This window comes from Accipiter gentilis, chromosome 2 (genome assembly GCF_929443795.1).
Source record: "Accipiter gentilis chromosome 2, bAccGen1.1, whole genome shotgun sequence".
Lineage (NCBI taxonomy): Eukaryota > Metazoa > Chordata > Aves > Accipitriformes > Accipitridae > Astur > Astur gentilis.
The window spans coordinates 24948524-24972030 of NC_064881.1; the positions used below are offsets into that span (position 1 = coordinate 24948524).

General features: G+C 37.5%; 1 protein-coding gene across 5 annotated transcripts in view; it reads left to right on the top strand.

The window, feature by feature from the left end:
• The window catches only part of RALYL (RALY RNA binding protein like), a 403949-nt gene that overhangs the window by 284513 nt on the left and 95929 nt on the right, over positions 1–23507 (top strand). Inside the window, exon 1 of one of the 5 annotated variants that reach the window (XM_049823307.1) lies at positions 645–756. The exons of the other annotated variants lie outside the window; for them this stretch is intronic. Coding sequence (XP_049679264.1) covers positions 720–756 — 37 coding nt within the window. The 5' untranslated portion in view covers positions 645–719. Of the gene's footprint in view, positions 1–644; positions 757–23507 lie in introns of those variants that run through there. 5 annotated transcript variants of the gene reach the window in all.

A 23507-nucleotide genomic window follows, 5' to 3' on the forward strand; every position in this document is an offset into this window, starting at 1 on the left:
TTTCCCATGACCTTGTGATTCAACAGACTAGTGGGCAATGAATTAGTTATAAAAATGAGCAATCAGCAGAATGTTGCTTAAATAACTTTCTCCAAATAGATCATTGAAAGATAATGCAGAAGTAAATATAGGCATGAAAAAAAAAAATTGCGTTTTATATGTTATTTCCTGAATATCCTATTAATCAGCTCAGACCTGCAGTCAGGATTTCATTGATCAACATGTGTTGATTTTTTTTAATAGCAATTTTGCTTGAAAATTTAACCAAAATATTTTAATGTCCTCATTTACATAATTCTAAGACCTCTCAATGAAAAGTTAGTTTCTATTAGTTTATGAGGTCATTTATGCAATTTTAGTTATATGAGGGCTTTTTCGAGGAATCTTGATGTCAGGCTATCGAATAGCACGTTACCGCACTTTGTCTGATTACATGATTCTATCTTCTTTCTGGATTTTATTAGCTGGTATCAAACACACTTGAAAAAAATGTGAAAATAAATATGTTTTTTCTCTGAGTTTTTTAACAGAGAAAATAGTTAGAGCCAGTAGCATCTCCCCTGGATTTTAGGAGAATGGTATTACCCTGCCTTTCTCTGAGAGATTGCTGGTTACCCTCTGTCAGTGAGCAACTGTCTCACTGCAAAGCAGAAGCGCGATCTCATCTCTTTTGTCTGTGTTCAAGGCAATTACTTCTTAGAAAGTGGAATTTCTTCAGAATGACTATGTACAAGAGCAAACGCAGAAACCAAAGATGTAAGTAAATTGTAAAGTTTTTTTAATGTTCTTACAGAAGAGGGAAAATAAATCTCCAGTTTCATTGCAAACCAATGCTTTACTTTACCCTGCTCTGGTTAAATAATACCAGGAAAGCAGGAAGAGTATTCCCTGCCAATTATCCCAGTGTATCTGTATGTTAAATGCATGAAAGAGCTTTAAAATAAAAAATTAGCTTACTTGTTACTATGGAAACCCTCAGTAAGTGATTGCTTTATAATATCAACAAAGAAATAGAGATCAATTATAAGTTTAGTTCCGAACAGCATCCTTTATTCAGGGCTTAATGACTGTCTAGCTGTAGCCTTTGACTTGACAGGGTTGACACGCTTTCACTTGGTAGACTTTTTTATGTGGTTCGCTTTAGGGAACCAGCAATACCAGAACTTTAAAAACAGTTATTTTATTTTCCTTCACCGCAACTTTCAGAAGAATTGACTAGTTTGCTTAAGCCACAGAAACAGAAATTGGGGAGAGGGAAGGATGCATGTGTCTTGTGTATTTAAGACACTCCAGCTCTGAAAATTCACTGGCTTCTAAATGCATGAGTTTCCAGTCAAGCACCTGTTTGACTTTTTAAACTGCGATGGCATCAGCCAGAGGAACTTCAGTATCAATATTGTCTCCTCCAGAACATTACGGAAAGGTGATTGAGGCAAATAAAAATGAAGTGCTGTGGGTCAGGTCATGAAGTACGTGTTACTGTAAGGAAATCTAGCAAGAGGCCAGGTTATAAATGGAGAGCATGTCTGAGGCTGAGAAAAAAGACATTCCTCTAAGAAAAATGCCATATAAGATCTGTGCTTTCAGAGAGAGAGCAGGAGGGAAGGAATATCAATTCAAAAGAAGATAAGTTTGGTCTTTATTTGGACAGGAGCATAGTTACTGTTCAGATTTGAAGGGATATATACAGCTATATCACTGACCCCGGCTTCTCATCCTTAGAGCTTAATCTGTGCAGGTCTCCTTCATTTTTTCTTGCTGAAAACAAATGGATGTGCTGCATGTAGAAAGTTTGCAGGACAAATCTCTGCTAAAATCTCTGCAACAGAAATCAATCATCTGCTTCACATTCAATAAAATAAATTATCATAATTTCCATTCCCGTAGCAGCAGTGAACGAAAATTATTTATATGCAGGCAGATTACAATCTAGTTCATTTTAACATACTAATTACTCTCACTGTTATTATGTAAACTGGAAGCTCTTTCTATAGCCAGCTGCATTCTTGCATTCTCTCCTGTCCAAGCCTGTTTGTGGTGTACAATAAGAAAATTTGTGACTGGGTAGCTGAGTTGTTAGGTTTTTTGTTGTATGGATATAGTCATTCATAAAAACTGCACAAGAGGCTTTTAAAAATGCTTTTATGAAGAGAATTTGCCTTCTTCCCCTTTCCCCTCTATCCCTGCTGACCCCCAGGAAAATCTGTGATTTGCCAAAAGAAAAAAAAAAAATTAAAAGAAAAAAAAAACAAACCACCAAAAAAACCCCATAATTAGAATCAAATTTGTAATTTGAGGGTGGCTGTTACTTTTTTTTTAAATCATCTCTAATTTTAAGATCCCAGTCAGTAAAATATCACAATAAAACTGTCTCCGCTATATTAAATACCAATACTGTATACATGGATGCTTTATTAATACCACTTAGCTAATTAGCAAGTGCGAAAGACTTAACGGACGAACAAAACAATTTGAGTAATTTTGATATTGCTCCCATTCATATCCCCCAATGGGTTTTTGAAAACTAGACTTCATCTAAGCAATTGTTTCTCTGAAATACAAGGGATAATGCTAGCAGCTATGTTAAACAGTAGACAAGTACTACATTTTCTGTCCATTACATTTAAAAATATGTTCTATTTCAAACTTGAAGGCATTTTTTGTGACCCTTAATAAACAATAATAAAAGATATTTAGTATATAATTTCCAATATATGTACGGTAAACCTTGGGGTTTATATCTCCTCACTACATCTCAATAAAACACTTGAACATGTGGCATAAAAGAAAAGTGAGCTTTGTGGCTTTTTCTTATTCATTGAAGTTCTGCTTCTGGATTTGGTACACTCTGAAGAGTATTACAAGCATTGCTTTCCTAACCCATTTTTTTCTTTAAATGTTTGAAGAAGGTTGTAAAGGCATTTTGTACTTAATTTAAAATCATACCAGATCAGAGAGGAGGATGGAAAAATTGAGACATGATGACCTTTTTCTAACATAAAATATAAGGAATCCCCATTTCCAATTTTTGACCCAGGTACAAAAGTGTTGCTAGAGGAGTAAGTGCAAAAAAAATGGGTCTACTTACCTGCCTGTATGAATGAGAAAAAGGTTCCCTATATATTTTTTCAGTTGCAGCATCGCACATAAGTCTTCTAAGTTCAAAACTGAACTTAATGTTTCACTTTCATTGTATCTTTGGTTTTGATTCTAGTCAAAGTGGCACTCATATTAAGTAGTTAACATATTTTATTTATTCCATACATGATTGTAACTAATGAGAATTAAAACTAAATATCACAGTAAATTGCGAAACTTGCATCACTAAATAAACAAAATTCAGATGAAGGCTATTTCTGTATGAGTGTTTGTGTGTACCTACCTACATATATACACACAGTCTCCATGCATACATTTGCCTGCACACCCAGATTTATAGCATGCTTTATCCTTCATTGAGGACATTATCTAGCTGATAGGCTGGATTCTCATTTCATTGCATGGACCTAATGACTGACTGAGGGGAAACCATCATAACAAATGCAATCATACAAACACTGAAGAATGAGTTAACGCATGTGGTAAAGCTTTTCTGAAATAAAAGGTTTGAATATTGGACTGACCTGCTGTGGGGATGCAGCTGCTGAGGAGGATGGTCAGGGTAAGCCTTGCTGTAGGCTGCAGTGCACATATGGGTCTTCTGCATGGAGAGGCAGTCTTCACATCTTCTGGAGATGCCATGTCTCCAAGCCTCCTCTCACGAAGTGAGTAGCAGGCATCCATTTTTCACTGGGGTCTTTCTTGTAGACTTCACTGTTACAGGAGTCAAAGCAGGCTGCCACCCTTGAAGACAATAACACTGGAAAAAAATTGACTTTCCTATAAACCAACTTTAAGAAATTCACATTATTGCACACACATTCATGGTTAGTGCAGCTTCACAACTTAAATCAGGACCACCTTGTGGAGGGCTGTGTATGAAAAGAATGAAAAGGTGATCCTTAATGATGTTTCAGTCTAACGCTGTAAATTTGACTCAGAAGAAATGCAAGAGGAGAAAAGACAGTAATGGCCAGTGTGGCAGGCAGCCATGTTTTGAGGAAGGTGCGCAGCAGCACCTGGGAGGAGATGACAGCAATGCCTGGAGTGCAGAGGCTGGTGTGGGACTTTCTGCTACACACCTGAAGGGAGGTTGGAAAGTTAAGGCAAAGATGGAAAAATTAAGGGGAATAATAGGACTTATCTTCGACTTTCTTCAGCTTCATATTTTCAGTTCTTCATGGGACTGTTTATGCGTGTCGGCAATGACGATTAGAGTACAATGGCAGTTGAGGCAAAGAGCAGTTACTTTTGAATATTAGGAACCATTGATAAAGTCAACAGTTATGATAATCACAGCTACAGATCCTGTCCCTTTCCAAAGGGTTAATTCCAAGGCATCGATCCCAAACTTGTTCATGACAATATGCAGAATGCTGTCAACATCTAATGCCCTTGAAATTGTGCTCCAAATGCATTAATGAATTCTGCCATGGCTTGGCTACCAGCTCCATGTAAAATATCTGTTTCCATTGCATATTATAGTTTGCTTAGATGTAATAGTTATTGCTCTTTTTTATGCTGACATGCTGTGAGCAGTAATTTTATTTTTTAAACTATCTTCCAGATCTTGTAAAGATTCTGCTTCTTTTAAAACCAACAGATGATTAGTTATATTTCAGGGGGTTTTTTTAAAGGCTAATGAGAGGGGAGACATCATGCTTCCTTTCATTCTGGTGATTTCTCTCTCCTGATAGGAGATATGTCACAGCTTTACCTGTAGTTGTCAAATGGATTATGATTCTTTGCCCTCAGTCCCTGATTTCTTTTGTCCAGTCCTAGGTTTCCCTGCATACAGAGAGCTGTAGAAAGTAACATGTGCATTTATTAAAGGGTTAAATAAGCGACCAAAAGTTATGCAGGTAGCTGCTGCAATGTAGAATGCATGTGGCTGTTGCAGAAGGTCATAATATTTTTGGCTTAAACTAGTGCTGTATTTAGAGATGTGTCATCCACAGGGGTTGCCTGATGTGTGTTTGTCAAGTATCCTTGTTTTACCGGAGAAAGAATTTTGTGTATGCTGATAACATCTGATGAGAAATTCTGTGAAATTCCAGTCTGAAGGAGTATTTTGATTTTGTCCTATCAGCATTCTTTGATCTATTGCATTGCCTGCTATATTTTCTTTTATTGATAAGGTCCCACTTGCCATCTTTTCATCATGGATTTGGTGTTCACATTTTCTTTGTCCACCTTTACAGATAGCGTAATCCCTTTCAGCCTTAAAAAATAGAGTTGACATCTGTTGAGTCTTGTTATATTACAGTTTGATCAGCCCATGATTACTTCCATCTTCTTTTGCCTCTTAGGGCAATAAAGAGACCCCAGTACTGAATCTGCTGTTGCTCTAAGAAAATAGCAGCCTTTAATATAGTGTGTGCTAGGAGTTAAAGTGACTGGAAAACCAAATCTCATTGGGGAAAACAAATGTAGTTACTGACCTAGATACATATAAGAAAACTCTGCCTATTTCCTTAAAACATCAGAGACCCAGACAACAAGGGAATAGCTCTTCAGCATGTTATAGAGACAGCTTTCTTCATGTAAAGCTATCCTAGAATAGCCCCAGGGTATTCCTGTTGCTGCATACCTTTTGAGGAAGTAGATAGAGTTCAGCGCAATTAAGTGTATGAGTAATAAGGCTGAGCAAGAAGACACTCATGACCTGCAGGAGTACAAATGTCATTGAATATTCACATCACATGGATAACATCTTTATACAAAAAAAAATGTAATTGCTACTCAACAAATCAGGGACTTCAGGGATAGAAGAGCTCTTCTCATAGCTTTGAAGGGAATTCATTGTGACCTGAGGAGGCTGGCTTGCTTGAAATTATTCACTTCCCAATGTTACTAAACAGTAAAACTTAAGGCATATGTCCTTTAGTGAAGCATGCAGGGTAAATAAGATAGAATTTCTTCTTTGACACTTTTTCAATTGTCTATGCAGGCTTCTAAAGCAAACATTTTTTTTCTGCTTCTAGACTGCACAAGGGAATCAAAGGTATTGAAAGATAACTGTTTCAAAATCATCTTTTGAGAGATTAATAGTCTGACCAAACCCTACATGCACAACTTACATGATGCTCCCCACTGCTCAGTGGGAGTCTGCCTCCAGATGAAAAGTAGAATTTTTGTCACTGTAGAGTAAATGCTGGGAGGAAATTTTGAAACTGAGGAGGAAAGCCTGGGGAATCAAGAACTTACAATCTGTCTTGAAAAGGGGAGGGAAAGGAATAAACAGTGCAAGTACAGATTCAGAAGTGACTTCTAAAAAAAATTGTCTGAAAGCAGATGTCAGAACACCTGAAATGCAAGTGGAGAACATAAGAAAGAAATCCAGTCATTTCATTTTTATGGAGGAGAACTTTAGGGCAGAAAAAAACCCTTAATAATAGCTTTGGCTCCATTAAAAAGGTTATGGTTTTAATGTTGGGAGGTGTTTCTTTATTTTGCATAAGTTAGTAGAATAGTGGACAATATACAGCAATTCAACAAAAAGAATAATTGGAAAGCTAGGGATATCTCATAAAAACACATCAGCTATTGTTAAGGATCATAAAAGGGAATTATTAAAAAAGACGAACATATGCAAATAATGTAATTTGGATTATGTGATTTGAAGTGTATTAGGGGAATTAGCAAATGAATGTGCCACACATTGAAAGTTTGTATTTGAGAGGTCATTTAAAGCTAAGAAGGTATCAGAAATATAAATGTAATACTGGTTTTCATGCACACATATAATTCCAGTTCTCAGCCCTGCTCAGGCTGGCAACAAATGCTGCTATGTTCATCAATAACACAATTTATCACTAGTGAAACAGCACTTACTGTATGTTGGTTAGTCTTCTACAAGGAATCAAAACTTACAAGTTCTGAGACTGCACTCTAGTAATGACCTGAGATCTGGCAAAACCAGTCATAGTTTTAAAAAGTGAAGTCTGTTCCAATAACAGTCAACAGGTTGAAGGTAATAATAATCTAAAGCAATCTATATAGAAAGACAATTCTGGCTCTTAAATTGAGCAAACAGAAGTCCAGTGGTTAGAACTTGAAGTTAGATGACTGCAGGCTAAGTTAAGATACACATTTTCTGATTGTAATCAGTCATAGAGAAAATTTACTAAAAGTACCTGCAATTTCTCCTCTCCATCACTTAGATTTTGAATCCATATTGTTCATCTATTTTAAAAAGTCTCTTTTAAACATGTGCTATGGACCTGATTACAAAGTATCTATTCAAACCTTACAGTATATTGCAAGCTGAAAAGAGTATTATTGTCATAAAACCTATGAAATTCTGGAAATCTTGAAGGGATTCCAGCCTTCCTCTATAAAATCTCTGTACGCTGCTCTAGCAGTGCCATCTACCTGTCTACTCAGAAAAAAGGAGAAAAATCCTCAAGGGGTTCAGAACACAGAGAATCTGTCCTCCTAAGGGAAAATCTGCTGTTGCTTATTTTCATATAAAGTACAAACTTTAAAAATAAAAAGAAAACTTGCATGACTGCATATGTAAGTAGTACAAGTCCTGATTTTAAGCACACCTTTTTTTGCTTTCATAGCTAACCTGATTTTTTTTCTGTTGCCTTTCATGTACTATCTCTGTAGGAACACAGCAGGAAAGAACACCTCCATCCTACCTCCAGTACAGGTCTTAACTTCAGACAAAGCCTGTGTCTCTGCCTCTTTCCATAATCAAAACTATTGACAGGCTGAAATCCCAGTCTTTCTAATATGTGCAATCTTTTCTCAATAAATCACTGAGACTTTTTATTATAAAATTAAACATACAAAATGAAAAAAACCAGAGGACTTCTAATAGATATTGCAGTGACTTAGCTCCAGCTTTAACCAGTGATAAGACCAAGCACAGTATGTGAATACTGACACCTTCACAAGGAAAAAGATCATAAAATTTTAAAAAATGCCTTTCAAGTCTCTCAAATTAGTATCTAAAATCTGATAAACCATTAAAGGGATATTTACTGCTTGTGAAGCATCAGCCAAGACCTAAATGCTACATAAAGTCTAGCATTTTTTTAGCAGTTTTATCTTTGAGATTCTTCAACAGTAAAATCCAGAAACATTTCTGGATGTTACTTTTGAAACATTCCCCCTCCTCCATCTGTACACAGCCCAGAAGGGACAGAGATCTCAGGTATATTAGACTGGCATTACAATGAAGACTGTGAGCACGTATGACCAATATTTACACTCCAGCTCCTATACTATCCTGAGCATTCAGCATCACATTTTTAGTTTTGAAGTGCTCAAATTTTTGGCCTGAAATTTTGGGTTTCCTCTGTTCCAACTAATTTCTTCTCTTTTTTTTTTTTTTTTTTTTTTTTTTTCCCCCAGTTATTAGGTTGTAAAACATTCTGAAAAATAGGTTGCATTGTTGGTTTATGTTGTGATTTATGGTTATAGATTTTTCTACCACCTCTTAAAACTAAGGTGGCATCTCTTCCTCATTGTCCTTTGCAGAAACATGCAGTGATTTCTACAAACTACTCTTCGTTTTTTCTTGCAATTCCCACAAAATAAAGTCTGGCTAGGGCTGCTTTTCACCATAAATAAATAAATAAATAGATAATGAATATATATATTGTATTATAAGTCTTTTTTTGGCCCTGGTGAGTTAGAAATTGCCTTAGAAAATCATCCAACTGTAATTCTTTAAATAGAACACCCATTGTTCTCCAAATTGCTGGTATCTGTCTTACTAATACTTTCCAAAGGCAATTCTATTGCTGATTTTGGTTCACCTCCAGGTCTGTCATAAAGCTGGGTCTAGGTGTGATCTTCTAGCCTGGTTTTACTGCTTGCTTTCAGATATTATTTCCTTAGGACTCTGAAGGTTTTGCACAGCTATTTGCAACACTTTGGTTTTGCTATATTTTTATTGTGTTACTGCAGGGCAACATGTGCTATCAGCACAGAACTGAAAACTAATGCCAGAGAGTCTCAACACTCAGCAATCTCATTTATTATTCTGAAAATGGTCTTTCCATTTTATGAGCTATCTTTTTTGAAGGGAAGATTGTTTTTTTAAAACTTACTGCCTATCATTAAAAAAAAAAAAAAAAAAAAAAATCAGGGAGAGAGTGGTAGGGTAAGGGTGGTACCTTCCAGTTTGCCCCGAGTGGCTGAACTAAAAGCCAGAAAAAATCTCAATGTTTAGTACTGGCCACTTGTAAAATGGGATGCCTGTCCTGAGAAATGGAAACATACCTTCTGATGCACTAAGTATTGATTTGACTGGCCTTCCCACTGGGTATCATCTTATGTCTTCTATTTAACATATTTGATCAGGAATAAGTCTTATAAAGATGGACACATGCCAGTATGGATCTAGATCTGGCATTTTTTTCCTTACTCCAACTTTCCCTAAAATTAAAACAGTTTTTAAGCATTAAGATATGTTTGTCTACAAATCCCTTTCATGAGAGCAGAAAAGTCAAACACAAAAAGTAAGCCTACAGAGGGTGGAAGCAAGGACAGGTAGCCCGGGAGGAATACAGGGAAATTCTCCAAACAGCGAGGGATCAGGTTAGGAAAGCCAAAGCCCTGATAGAAGTAAATCCAGCCAGGGACATCAAGGGCAACAAGAAAAGCTTCTATATGTATGTCAGTGATAAAAGGAAGACTAGGGAAAATGTGGGCCCTCTCCAGAAGAAAAGGGAGACCAGGTTACCTGGGACATGGAGAAGGCTGAGATACTCAATGACTTTTTTGCCTCAGTGTTCATCCGCAAGTGCTTCAGCCACACCATCCAAGTCGCAAAAGACAAGGGCAGGGACTGGGAGCATGAAGAACTGCACACTGTAGGAGAAGGTCAGGTTTGAGACCATCTAAGGAATCTGAAGGTGCACAAGTCCATGGGACCTGATGAGATGCATCCATGGGTCCAGAGGGAACTGGTGGATGAAGTGGCTAAGCCACTAGCCATCATATTTGAGAAGTTGTGGCAGTCCAGGGAAGTTTCCACTGACTGCAAAAAAGGGAAACATAAGCCTCATTTTTAAAAAGACATAAAAGGAAGACTCAGGGATCTACAGGCCAGTCAGTCTCACCTCTGTGTCCAGCAAGATCGTGGAGCGGATCCTCCTGGAAACTATGGTAAGGCACAGGGAAAATGAGGTGATTGGTGACAGCCAACATGGCTTCACTAAGGGCAAATCATGCCTGACAAATTTGGTGGCCTTCTACAACAGGGTTACAGCATTGGTGGATAAGGAAAGAGCTACTGACATCATCTACCTGGACTTGTGCAAAGCATTTGACACAACATCTTTGTCTCTAAATTGGAGAGACATGGAGTTGACGGATGGACCACTTGGCAGATAAGGCATTGGCTGGATGGTCACACTGAAAGAGTTGTGGTCAACATCTCGATGTCCAAGTAGAGAGCAGTGACGTGGTGTTCTTCAGGGGTCACTATTGGGATTGGTATTGTTTAACATCTTTGTCAGCAACATGGACAGTGGAATCAAGTGCATCTTCAGCAAGCCTGCTGTCCTAGTTTCAGCTGGCATAGAGTTAACTGTCTTCCTAGTAGCTGGTACAGTGCTATGTTTTGAGTTCAGTATGAGAAGAATGTTGATAACACTGATGTTTTCAGTAGTTGCTAAGTAGTGTTTAGACTAAAGTAAAGGATTTTTCAGCTTCTCAAGCCCAGCCAGCGAGAAAGCTGTACGGATACAAGAAGTTGGCACAGGACACAGCCAGGGCACCTGACCCAAACTGGCCAACAGGGTATTCCATACCGTGTGACGTCCCATTTAGTATAGGAACCTGGAAGTGGGGGCAGGGAATCGCCGCTTGGGGACTGGCGGGGTGTTGGTCGGCGGCTGGTGAGCAATTGCCCTGCGCATCATTTGTACATTCCAATCCTTTTATTATTACTGTTGCCATTTTATTACTGTTATCATTATCATTACTAGTTTCTTCTTTTCTGTTCTATTAAACCATTCTTGTCTCAAGCCACGGGTTTTGCTTCTTTTCCCAATTTTCTTCCCCATCCCACTGGGTGGGGGGGAGTGAGTGGCTGCATGGTGCTTACTTGCTGGCTGGGGTTAAACCACAACACTTGCCAATGATACCAAGCTGTCTGGTGCGGTCAACACTCTGGAGGGAAGGGATGCCATCCAGGGGGACCTTGACAGGCTTAAGACGTGGGCCTGTGGGAACATCATTAAGTTCAACAAGGCTGAGAGCAAGGTCCCGCACCCAGGTCAGGGCAATCCCAAGCACAAATACAGGCTGGGTGATGAGTGGTTTGAGACCAGCCCTGCGAAGAAGGACTTTGGGGTGTTGGTTGACAAGAAGCTCAACATGACCCAGAAATGTACTATTGCAGCCCCGAAAGCCAACCGAATCCTGGGCTGCATCAAAAGAAGTGTGGCCAGCAGGTCAAGGGAGGTGATTCTGCCCCTCTGTTCTGCTTTTGTGAGACCCCACCTGGAGTCCTGTGTTCAGCTGTGGGGCCGCCAACGTAAGAAGGACACGGACCTGTTGGAGCAAGTCCAGAGGAGGGCCACAAAGATGGTCAGAGGGCTGGAGCACCTCTCCTATGAAGACAGGCAGAAAGAGTTGGGGTTTTTCAGCCTGGGGAAGAGAAGGCTCTGGGGACACTTTATAGCAGCCTTCTAGTACCTAAAGGGCGTCTATAAGAAAGCCAGAGAGGGGCTTTTTACAAGGGCATGTAGTGATAGGACAAGGGATAATGGCTTTAAACTGAAAGAGGGTAGATTTAGATTAGAGGTAAGGAAGAAGTTTGTTACTGTGAGGCACTGGAACAGGTTGCCCAGAGAGGTTGTGGCTGGCCCATCCCTGGAAGTGTTCCAGGCCAGGTTGGATGGGGCTTTGAGCAACCTGGTCTAGTAGACGGTGTCCCTGCCCATGGCAGGGGAGTTGAAACTAGATGATCTTAAATGTCCCTTCCAACCCAAACCATTCTGTGATTCTATGATTCTATAATGAAAATCTGTCAAGCTTTTTACCATTGTCCTTACATCCTTTGTACTCAGTGATCAGCTTTCTAGGAAGAACATGCTACAGTGTCACACTCCCCAGTAATGTATGTTTTGATATGTAAGTAACCTGTGATGTACCACACATACTGCGTTGCACTTCACAGTGATCAGCTGGTGCAGATACCACAAGCAGGAAAGAAAACTTTTTTTAAAGTAGGTTCATTAGTGAGTAGCTAGAGGCATGCAATGAGTAGATAATGTACAGCCACCAGTCCCTTCTGTAACAGTTGACAGTAGTCATGCATATGCAATAATTTGTAATTCTTTTATAAAATCTGGGATGAAAAGTTTTCTGAGCATGTTTGCAGAAATCATTGTATAGTTACAGATATTTTGAGTGAATTTTTAGTAAACCTTGATTGTCACAGACAACCTGTTATAAACACTCATGTTCAAAATGAGCCTACTGGGGTTGTTTTTGATCTCTGTCAAAACCAAAGTATTTTCCTGCTATTTAGAGACATTTTGCTTATACTTGACCAAAAAGTGCCCGGGCAATGAATTATTTCTTATCTACAGAGGTATAAATATTAATATATGTGCTTTTATGAATTATCTCCTGTATGTGAAAACAAACCCTTCAGTGATTAACTGAAAAATCTTTTTTCAAAATTAACATTGTGATAGCAAAGCTAGCAAGATTTTGAAAGTAAACACAAAATCTTTTATATTCCCTTCTTATAATAAGTTAGACATATGCTTTGACCAGGGTCTTTTTAAAAAATGAGGAGGGACACTATCTCACAAAATGCAAGTTCTATTGGATGGACCTGCCTATGAATGCTGCATGAATTTCCACACTGCAAAAGTTTGTGTGGTCATCATGAAATCTGCTTTCTTTCTTCCTTTTCCTAAAAATATATTAGCATGCATATTTACATCTTTTTTTTTAACCTTTGCCTGAATATATATACATATTTTTACATTAGCTCAGAATACTTATTAGAATTCAGTTTTCAAAATATTTTATTAGTCAAAAATGTTATTAATAAAGTTTACATTTGAATTTAAAACCTACTTCCACAGAATGTGCTGTACATATTCAAACAAAAGAGATCTGCTATAGAATTATCTGTATTTTTCTATATGGTCAGCAACTGTCCACAGATCCTGTTAGCTTCAATAGGTAACATGAAGCATCTAAACTATCTATAAAAATATTCACTTTCAAAATAAGTTGTAGGATATATAAACAGAAATGAAGATAAATGAAAAAAAAAGAAAAAAGAAGAAGAAAAATCATGCATATAACTGGATTATAATTTTTGCAGAGGTTTACATTTCCCTTATGTAACATTCTTCCTGCCGGGAATTTATAACCCAGGAAGATGATGAACAAGTGCTGTTTGTTGAGAATTTAAAATTAAAGGGAAGTAGCTGATGTATATCATTTGCCATTATAACTTATTTCTGACTCATTTAATGCAGTTAAAAACCAAAGATATTCTGTGCATAGTTAGGTTACATGTAAATGATATACACTATCCATGGCCGTCTGCAGAATTTAGGACATGCATCAGAGAGAAGGGAAAAAAGTCCAGTGATAATTTGCCAGCTAATCTCTGACGAAAGTCATTTCCAGCAAGCAGGTTTTTAACAGCATTTTGTGTCTTTGATTGCCTTCTCCAGGTGTTCTTTTTGTTTTATCGATTACTGAAGTTTTGGTCATGCAATACTGAAATCAATGGCAAAATTCACATTGACTGAAATAGTGTTGAATCAAGGCTTTATTGCTTAGAAAAGAGTAACAATTATGTTGTCCAACACACTGTGTTCACAGAAAAAAGCCATGTGGCATGCCCCAGGAACCCTTCCTTTGGGATTTAACTCAAATTTGAAAGGTGTGTCTTACAAGTGAATGCCCATTTATTCTGTTGCTTCAGCCGCTTGGCTGGAGCATCTGTTGAAACCGCAAAAAAAGTGTCCAGTTTACTACCATTTGCTGTAGTGGTTTGCTGAGAAAAACTAATAGAAACAGCTACTGTTGTTACACACAAGCTACCACACAGCCATTAAACATTAACTCAAAACATACTTTTGTCTTCCAAGTAATCTGATTTTCCTACCTGTGAGTTTTTAAAAAGTCCAGGATCTACTTTGTATGTAAACAACCTTCCAGGTTATTATTGTTTGTATATGTAGATATTAATGCACATTAAACCAGCATTTAAACTGATTTCTGAAGTAGTTTCTCCCCAGGATCTATGTTAGGTAAACACATGATGGTCCCATCCAACTCCATGCTCAGGTTTTCCTCTGTAGAGAGCAGACTCTAGGAGAGGGCAAAAGTGAGGACTCTTTTGCTGGAGCTCTCCCCATCAGGGAGTTGTGATGTCGGCAAGAAAGCAACTACGTCTTGTGCTCAAAAGCACACCTGGATCCTTTAATTTAGGCCATGGAAGTGTCTTGTCATGGACAGCAGCAGAAGCCAAGTTGCACTTATGTACTTGGCAGACAACTTGTTTCAATGCAAAAAAGAATTACTGAAATAGTATATTCTGAGATACAATATTTTAGGCAATTCTTCTTAGGAAATTATGTATTCAGGCCTTGAGAATTTATTGTACAAAGACTGATGCTTTTTAAGAAGCATGGGCTGTTGTTGGGCATTAACTGAATCTTCAAAGATCTGTCCCCCAGTTTGGTCTCTCTTCACCCCATAGAGGTAAAACAAACTTGGCAAGTCAGTTTTCTATGTCTTTTATCAGATGGGGATTGAAAACAGCAGAAAAGCATGTGTATGTATTTTCATTCTCTCAGTTCTGAAAAGCCACCAGCCAAATCAGTTTAAAATACATTTAGTAAAGGAAAAAGAAATGTTGGGGTTTTTTTAATAACCACATATTTGGCTGTGCTTCAAGCAAATGCAAATTAAGCAGCCAATTTATAAAACCTGCAATAAGTGTTTTTTTAAGGGAAGCTATAACCCATTCAGAATACACTCATACTGCTCACTGTTATATTACAAATTTTCTAAACATAAATTATTCAGAAACATTAGGACACTAATGTAATTTAACACTTCATGTGACACTGCATGAACGTAGTACTCTGGGCTCTAGAAAACATGACATAAGAACAAAATGGTTTATGATAGTACATGTCTGTATTGAAGTTCAAAGGATTTAATACCATCCTATCAAGGTGAAGATTTTTTAAAAGAATATTTAGTGGTCTTTTGATGGAGATGCTAGAATCAAATGGTACTAGTGATCTTTCTTTCCATTTAATGCTGTCATGGCAGAGTCAGTGTGATATATTGAAGGATTTGTCCAATGATGAATGCAAGTTCTAAAAATCAGAGCAATTCATGTGCTGTCCTTACTAACTTGTTAAAAATAACACCAGTAATAATAATAAAGCTCATCATTGAAATGTTCTATAGAGAGGCTTACAGTTGTAGGCTATATAAATAGAATGTTGTCCACGGCTGTGATCTCTGGGCTTGAATCTAAACTCTTAATGATCAAAAGTAATAGCAGAGCAAGCTGATTAAAGATCAGAGTCAGAACCAGAGGGGGCCTCGTCCCAGATCCTTCCCATTGAATTGCATCCTGCACAACTTTTCTATAACTCCAGTAAGATATAGGACACATACCTCAAACATGCTTTTATTTTACTCTTTTAGTAACAATCTGTTTCTATTTATACTACTTTAACAAAGCAACTATTTGTCACTTATTTCTTCAAAACTATTCTGTGTAATTAAATGCTGTTTGATCTTTTATGCAATAATTTGCATATCTTGTTATGTGTCTTACAATAAGTCAGGTATAAGGAAAAAGAAAAAATGGTGGAGAAGAGAGGAAATGGAGCTCAGTTCCATTCTGTACTGAGACCATCATGCTATTGTGGCCAGAACCTTGCATTTTGGAGAAGTAACAGTTGCCCTCTTGACTCTGTGAAAACAAAGTTGAATTCAGTCTTGGGAAGGGAAACAGCATCCTAGTTTTTCCTTGGAAGGGGATCACATGCTTGCAGCTATAACAATGTCCTCACTGAGCGAATTTGGGGGTAAACTGCACAGTGTCCTCTTTTTTTTCTCTTTATGTAGTAAAAAAAGTTCACAAAACTGGAACACCACAAGCTGACTTAATGAAAGATTATAAATCTACATTACTTCTGCTATGTTCCTCTTCAGCTCACAGCTCTGCCTACAAGGACCAGGGATTCTCTATCTGAAATACAGCTCAAACAGCTGGAAACTCAGCAGGTTGCAATGAACCCAGAAATACTAAAGATAGCTATATCTCCTATATGTCTTTCATCAATTTTAATTAATTTCCCCAGTGGAACAATTTCAAAGCTACTCCAGCAATTCAGGTGATATTTATAAGGCCTAAGAAAGTTGTACTCTGAAGGGATTCATTAATTATGGAGCGTAACTTCATCAGTTTTTTCCTGATGTGCAATCAATCTGCTATTTATCATGCCCTTAATTTTATGGCATGTTAGGCTGCTACGTAGTCTTAAATAGTGTGTGTCTAATTAATGCTCCCTGATTTCATCAACACACATGAGCTACTCCTTCTGGCACTTTTCTTTCGTTATCAGTGCAACAATATTGTTCAGGTGTGGTACGCAGCAAGCATTTTTTGTCATTGACACACAAATCATAGCCTTATCTTGTGATGTGTAACTACTGGCAAGGTCCTTAAATAAAAAATGAGACTGCAGTCCCATGACAAAAGACCAACTAAGAATACATGCAGATCACACCTGTTTCATTTCCACAGCTATATAAATTTGATTTGCCACAAAGCTGGTTAATTATTTTGATTGTTGAATCAGCCTAGTCAGGAATTAAACAAGGACATTGATAAGCTTGGGATGTGCCTGTGTGATAGAGTAATTAGCTTGATGCATGTTTTAATCAAAACTGAATGCATGTGGCCTTTCCCAGATACTACTTCTGCTCATGCACAAAAGAATTGTTTCTTCAAAAATGTTAATTTTAAACTCCTTTAAGAAATGTAATTTTGGGGTTTGCCATGGTCCTGATAAGTGTTTCTATTAAGTTTCTCACTGAAATATGACTCTGAGTCCCCTGGATTTAGGAACACAAGACTGTGTGACAGATCTTAAAACTGTCAGGCCCTGGATATACATGGTGAAGCCCAGGAGTGTCACCGAGGTTCATATGCTAAACCCATCAGCATTAGCCCAAAAGCAAAAGGCTAATCTGGATGATAAACAACCCACGTAAACACAGCTTAATCCTTCTCTGCTTGTAAAAACGGTCATAGGTAATATTCTTAATCTTTTAAAATTGTTAAGTATCAAATTGCTGCAGCTTATTGGGGGTGTACACTGAAATCTGTATACAGTGCTTAGTGCTAAATTGGTTAACACCAAACTAGGCTGTTCAACAAACTGGCATCTCACAGGTTAGATGCAAATGAAGTTTGAGAATAACCACTGTAGATTATTAAAAAATTTGGTTCCAGATTTCAAAAAATGTCTATGAAGTTGTAGATTATTCTTTTAAAGAAAGATGCATGTTTTATGTTAATACAAAATAAGATCAGAAATGTTCTTTTTGTCGCATACATCTTTAAATGAATGAAGCTATATATAGATATCTATAACCATGTTTTGTGGCTGATTTATTATCCAGTTTGTGCCATTTCTAGTTACACTGGCTGGTACAAAATCCTGTGAATATATTAATCCCTCTGTATCAGAGCTAAGCTGATTGCTAGCTGGGGCTTAAGAAGATATTCCCTTTGTAGCAGATATGTGCTGACAGTATTTATCATCAGAATCCACATACAAGGTGTTTATCATGGGCCATGTGTTTCCAGGGTAATGTAATTTTTCCAGTTTGAACATAGCCACCTCTGATAAACACACCCTATGCAGGAGACAAAATGCTCTATCAGATCCCCAAAGAGATATGCTCAGATGCTCTTTCTGAACAAATATTCTCCCTCTCTGGAGTTCCAGTGAAGTTCTGAGGACAGAAGTTTTTCTGGCGCATGCTGACAGTTTCCATGGGGAGCTGTTTGAGGTAAAGCAGTTTCCATTTTGGGAGTAAATTGTTTACCAGTTTACCAGCGTCTACTGATGGGTGCTCTGGGTCAGCTATGAATTTAATCAGAGATGGTGTAGCATCAGGGGCAAGGAATGTGCTATGCATCCGTCCTTGGGTTTGGAAGACCATTTGATTCCTCTTTTGAGAACCTCATTGCACTATTGGGAAGTATTAGAGATGCAGAAGAGGACGGAGTAGGATGAGAAAGTAAGAGACTTATGCATCACTTCATAACTCAAGTGGGAGAGGAGGAAGTGGTGTTCTCAGTTCATGAGTGGGAGTCAACAGTGGCTCCCCTGTATCCCACAGACCACAGCTCTCCTTTTCCCCCAAGCTCTGCCTTTAGTCAGTGATAAGTTGATGGCCTCAGAAGCTCCTTCTGGCTTGCTTAATCCTACCAGCAGAGATCCAAATTGCTTAGAAATAACACAGTTATTACATTAGTCATACAATTTGACAACAGCATGGGAGTCAAACTATGCAAAAGCTTTTTCCTCTCTGTACCATACAATCGTTATTTCTGTGATCAGAAGCCAGATATCTCATTTAGCATAGCAACTTGTGTTGTGAGATGAAAGTGCAACATTTTTAATTAATTGCCATGCTAGAAATTTGAAATTAGATATCACTGGGTTTGACTAAGAAATTAACTGTGATGTGGCTTTCTTCAGGTTATTTGCATTAGAAGGGTAGATTGCTGGTATATTGCAAATCGTTTGCCATCCTCTTCAGTTACAGTGACTACAAAATCAAGTTTTCCTGAGGGAAGAATCTATCAATATACTATTTTCACAAAGTTTCAAATTTCTCCCAGCCAACATCTCATACAGTTGATTAGTTCTGGCTTTTACTCAGGATCATGATTTTGCAACTGTGATGAATTCTTGCTATTTCTTTAATTTTTTTTCTTGTTTTAAAATTGTTTTAGAACAAGTTCAAGAAATAAATTACAGATACTTGATTTTATGATGTTCTTTGCAAATGGCAGTACTGAAGAAAGGTACTGGAGCAGTAATAGTCTAAGTGACTTACAGGTTTTGAAAGCGCTGTATATTTTTAATATGTAAGCATAACAGGTTTATATTATTAATAACAAATTTCTTTCAATGTTTGTCTTTTGTAAACTAAAGCAACTCAATTTGTAGTAGCAACAGCAAGAGCTTTGTGTAATACAATGGTTAAAAGGCTGAATTCTGCCTACATTACAACTCCTGCCATTGCTGTAGCTAGTTTTGGATTAACCAGAGTACCTAGCCATTTTGTGTTTTAAAGCTATAGCAATAAATGACAGTTCGGAACCTTTAAACTTGATATTTGTACTCTGCCATTAGTTGCCCCTATTAATGGGGAGGACTTGAGTATGCAAGCAATAAATACCACAGAAGACAGCTCATTAGTCAAAGCCTTTTATATGGACAATCTTGACAGCAGAAGTCTGTTGGCTCCTTCTCTCCCGAGAGATACTTTTTTCTGGCAATATGCACAAAATTGCCTAATTCCATAGCTATGGGCAGGAATTCAGTGATGCAGAGATTAAAAAACAGATTAAGATAAAACAAGGGGTATAAATAAGACACCTGTTTTTAAGTCTTTATTGCCAAGATCAGTTGATCCTATCTGCATTTTTTGGAAAAAGTAAATAATCCCTTTACCACGCAGGATTACATCCTCTCTCCCTCTTTTACAGGTTTGTGAAGGCCACAGTCTATGAGTTTGCATGTGCTATGCCCTCTTTCTTGTTTCATTTTTCTCCTTCCAATTTCCTTCTCAGTCAGCATCACTTTGTATGGTAAACAGACAAAAGAATTATTATCCTCTCAGTCAACATCATATCAACATTACAACCATGTTACAGCTGATCTAATGTTCCTTAAGTGTATCTAGGTATTCTTTGTCCTCTCTGGATCAGTTGTCCTCTCTTTCATTAAATATCCCCATGAAGCCCCATGAAGACTGATTAGCTCAGGCCTTCCTTTGTTTCCTGCTCAAAACCTCCTACTTTAGGTTCTGTGATCGTGATCTTACTTGTACCTTAAATCTTTTAGAAATAATCATTGCCTGAAAAATAGTTAGAGTGCTTGTTTATTCCAAATTTACATACTTTGCTGGTGGTCTTATTGGTGATAGGGGAAGGTGTGTTCATCCTGATGTTCACCCTATTCTTAGAGAGGCAAGAGACATGGTTTTCCTACATCATCTAAACTCTATTTTTCTTTATATTGATTAGGAATCAGAGATGGATATGAATCTGCTACATTCATAGCTAGTGAAATAAGCACAAAAGCAGGTACTAAATATGAGAAAAATAATTAACATGTAAAGATTTTTCAAACAGAATTGGAAAAAAATATAAACCAGGTCCAGATAACAATTTAAATGTTACGATTGTTATTTACAAAGTAAAATATGTAGTTATTGGATGTATTTATGCAACTATTTTGAAATCTTAGTATCTTCAGTAGTAACATGTTCAAGATTACAGTAAGTAATTATTCATTTCTTGTCAGAAAACTACAGGGCAATATATAATCTGTGGCATTTCTCTTATGGGAACATAAGTCATGTTTGGTTTTTGCATGTCAGTGGCTTTATCTTGCAGTATACTAAAAGGAGACCAGTTAATAAATGTGCTAAGTCATGGCACACGGGACATCCATGCAGTTGGGAGGAACATGCCCAGAGCTGAGCCTGAACGTGATGTAAGTGGGACTGACAGGACTGGGTGCAGTGTCAAAGTGTGAAAAGTCGACATTTAGAAAAAAGGGACACTGGTCAAGTACATTATATTACTGATCAGTAGGCTCAGAGCTGCAAAATCCACACTTTAACACTTGTTGACAAATTAAAACATGTTTTTCACATCTATGCTGTTGAGGATTTTTTGTATGGGGTAGAAGGAAATGGCAGTTTATCACAGCATGAGGTTGTGTTGGCTATTCATAGCTCATATGCTTGAGCAGTTGGATATAGCTCAATAATAGAAATATATACACTGTATTCCTTTCTTTGTTCTTGTGGTATTTCTCAACCTCTGTGATTGTCTACTGCTTCTTCCTGTTTGCTGTTATGGAGTTTCTAGAGCACATATGATAACTCACTGCATTTTCCTTTCATCCTGATACACCACTTTCCTCTGCTGCTGAGATGGTAGAACAAGGTAATCATCGTAGTGTACAGGTATAATTAGTCTTGCTTTGTGATTTAGCATAGTACTCACAAATTGGTTTATTGAAGTGTTTGATAAGACCATAGATATGCAAAGCACATAAAAGCCATTTTTATGTTCATGAAGGGTGATATTTTAGATCATGTAAGACTAGCTAAATGTGGACTTTTTAGCAAAGTTTATAGGATAATTTTTGTCATATTTATTGTCTTATGTGTACAGTAGAGTGGATGAGTTTGCACTTGAACTGCCTCTGTTTCTTGACTGCCTCTGTCTCTTCCCACCACCATTACAGCTTTTAGACCTTGTTACCAATATGGTGGGGGGGGTTTCCCTATTTCTTGGTAGTTAAAATAAGAATATTATTAATTCTATGTGAGTTTTACAACCCTACACACAGTCATCCTCCAGTTGATTACTGTTTCTTTAAACAGAAGTATTAACACAAGAATAAATGCTTAAACTTGATAAAACCAAGGAACAGAAAAACTCTCTTAGCTAAATTTCAATTTCACAGGTACAAGCATTTTAGATATTAGGCATAAATGAAGAACCAGTTCTCTTCTTTTGAACTAATTCTCTTTCTAGTATAACTAAATGACATGCTCCACTGCCCACGCTTCCTATGCCAAATGGATTTTCCCTTCAGCTTTTACAGTATTAATATCTGTGATTTCTCAAATGCACAACTATAATTTGGGATTTCTGTTACTTTACTTTCAGTCTGCCATTTGGGAAGACTCTGTCCTTTCCTTTGGTCACCATGTTAACAATTATTATCTAAGGCTACAGATAAAGTAAAAGTATGTTCAGGACGGAATTTAGAGACCAGTGGTGTTAAGATGAGGAAAATAATTACTGTCAGCAACGGGCTGCTCATGATTAGAAGGGAAATATTAAGCCATTGGTTCCTTATTTTTCCTTTTTAATCTCCTGTTCACAAGGCCTTCTGTTCATTATCTTGTTTCTATTTTTTTTGAAAATGGCAGGAAGACTCATATATGTCATATTTTAAGAGTCTTGATATCCAAATAAAGATGAGCATTTAACTGCAGTGAGCTTTTCTTCAGTACCTTCCCAGAAGAAAGGTAACAAATTCTTCCTTTGGGTTCTAGTAAAAATGACAGAGTGCACAAAATGCGGTTTCAAGAAATTATATGTATATGAGAAATTTAAAGAAATTGTGTAAAAAGATAGACTCCTCATTGTTAATCATTAAACTCCTAATCCCAATTGCCATTTTCTTTCTAAAGTGTTTACAGATTTGACTTTTTTTCTGAAAGCTATCCTCAGTTCAGTCATAATCCAAAAAGAATTCAAGTAGCATCAATAATCCATTTACTCTCAGTGGAGTTAGAGCTGAAAGAAAGAAAATCTGGTTTCTGTCTCTGTCTCCCTTGCTGTGGGGGAACCTAAATCCGAAAGCACAAAATACATTAATACAGTCAAGTGTTCGGACATGGTTGCAGGAATAAAGCCATATGACACCTTTCATATATCCCAGAGAACTGAAGAGAAGGGAAACGAGGTTCAGACATGGACAGTAGGAGCAGCTCCACAGACATCCTTGTCACTCCCAGGATGGACTGGAAGTTGAGCTAAGACAGCACTCCTGGCTAGTCAGCTTTCTTCCCTACACAGGGTCTGGATTATCCAGCTCACACATGGTAGCACAGGCTCACTGCATATGCACCCCAGGGACAAAAGCCATGTTGAATTTCTTACAAACCTATGTTGACCATATCTGTGCTGTCATATAGTGATGGGCACAGTAATCAATTTTATTAGCGATATTCAATTTTTTGCCAATTATTTTTCCAAATTCATATGGAGCCACAAAGGAGAGAGTGAAGGAGAAGATAGAATGATTATAATGGCTTGACAATTTGTCTTTTGGAGTAAGTAGTTTAGGCATGTGCATACTTAACAAATTAAATTATAGATCTTAGTTTTCGGTTGCTCAGTGCATGAAGCCATTGGGCCAAATAGAAACTGTGGCACTGCCAAAGGTATTTTTAGTTTTGACAAAGTTACAGCCCAGTTGTAGATAGATAATTCTGATGCTATAATTTAAAACAGTTTACCATTTCATATCTTGGTTTTGGATTGTAACTCAGGTGTGGCCATTTCAGTAAAAGGAACTGCTGCTGTTGTTGATCTGTGGGAA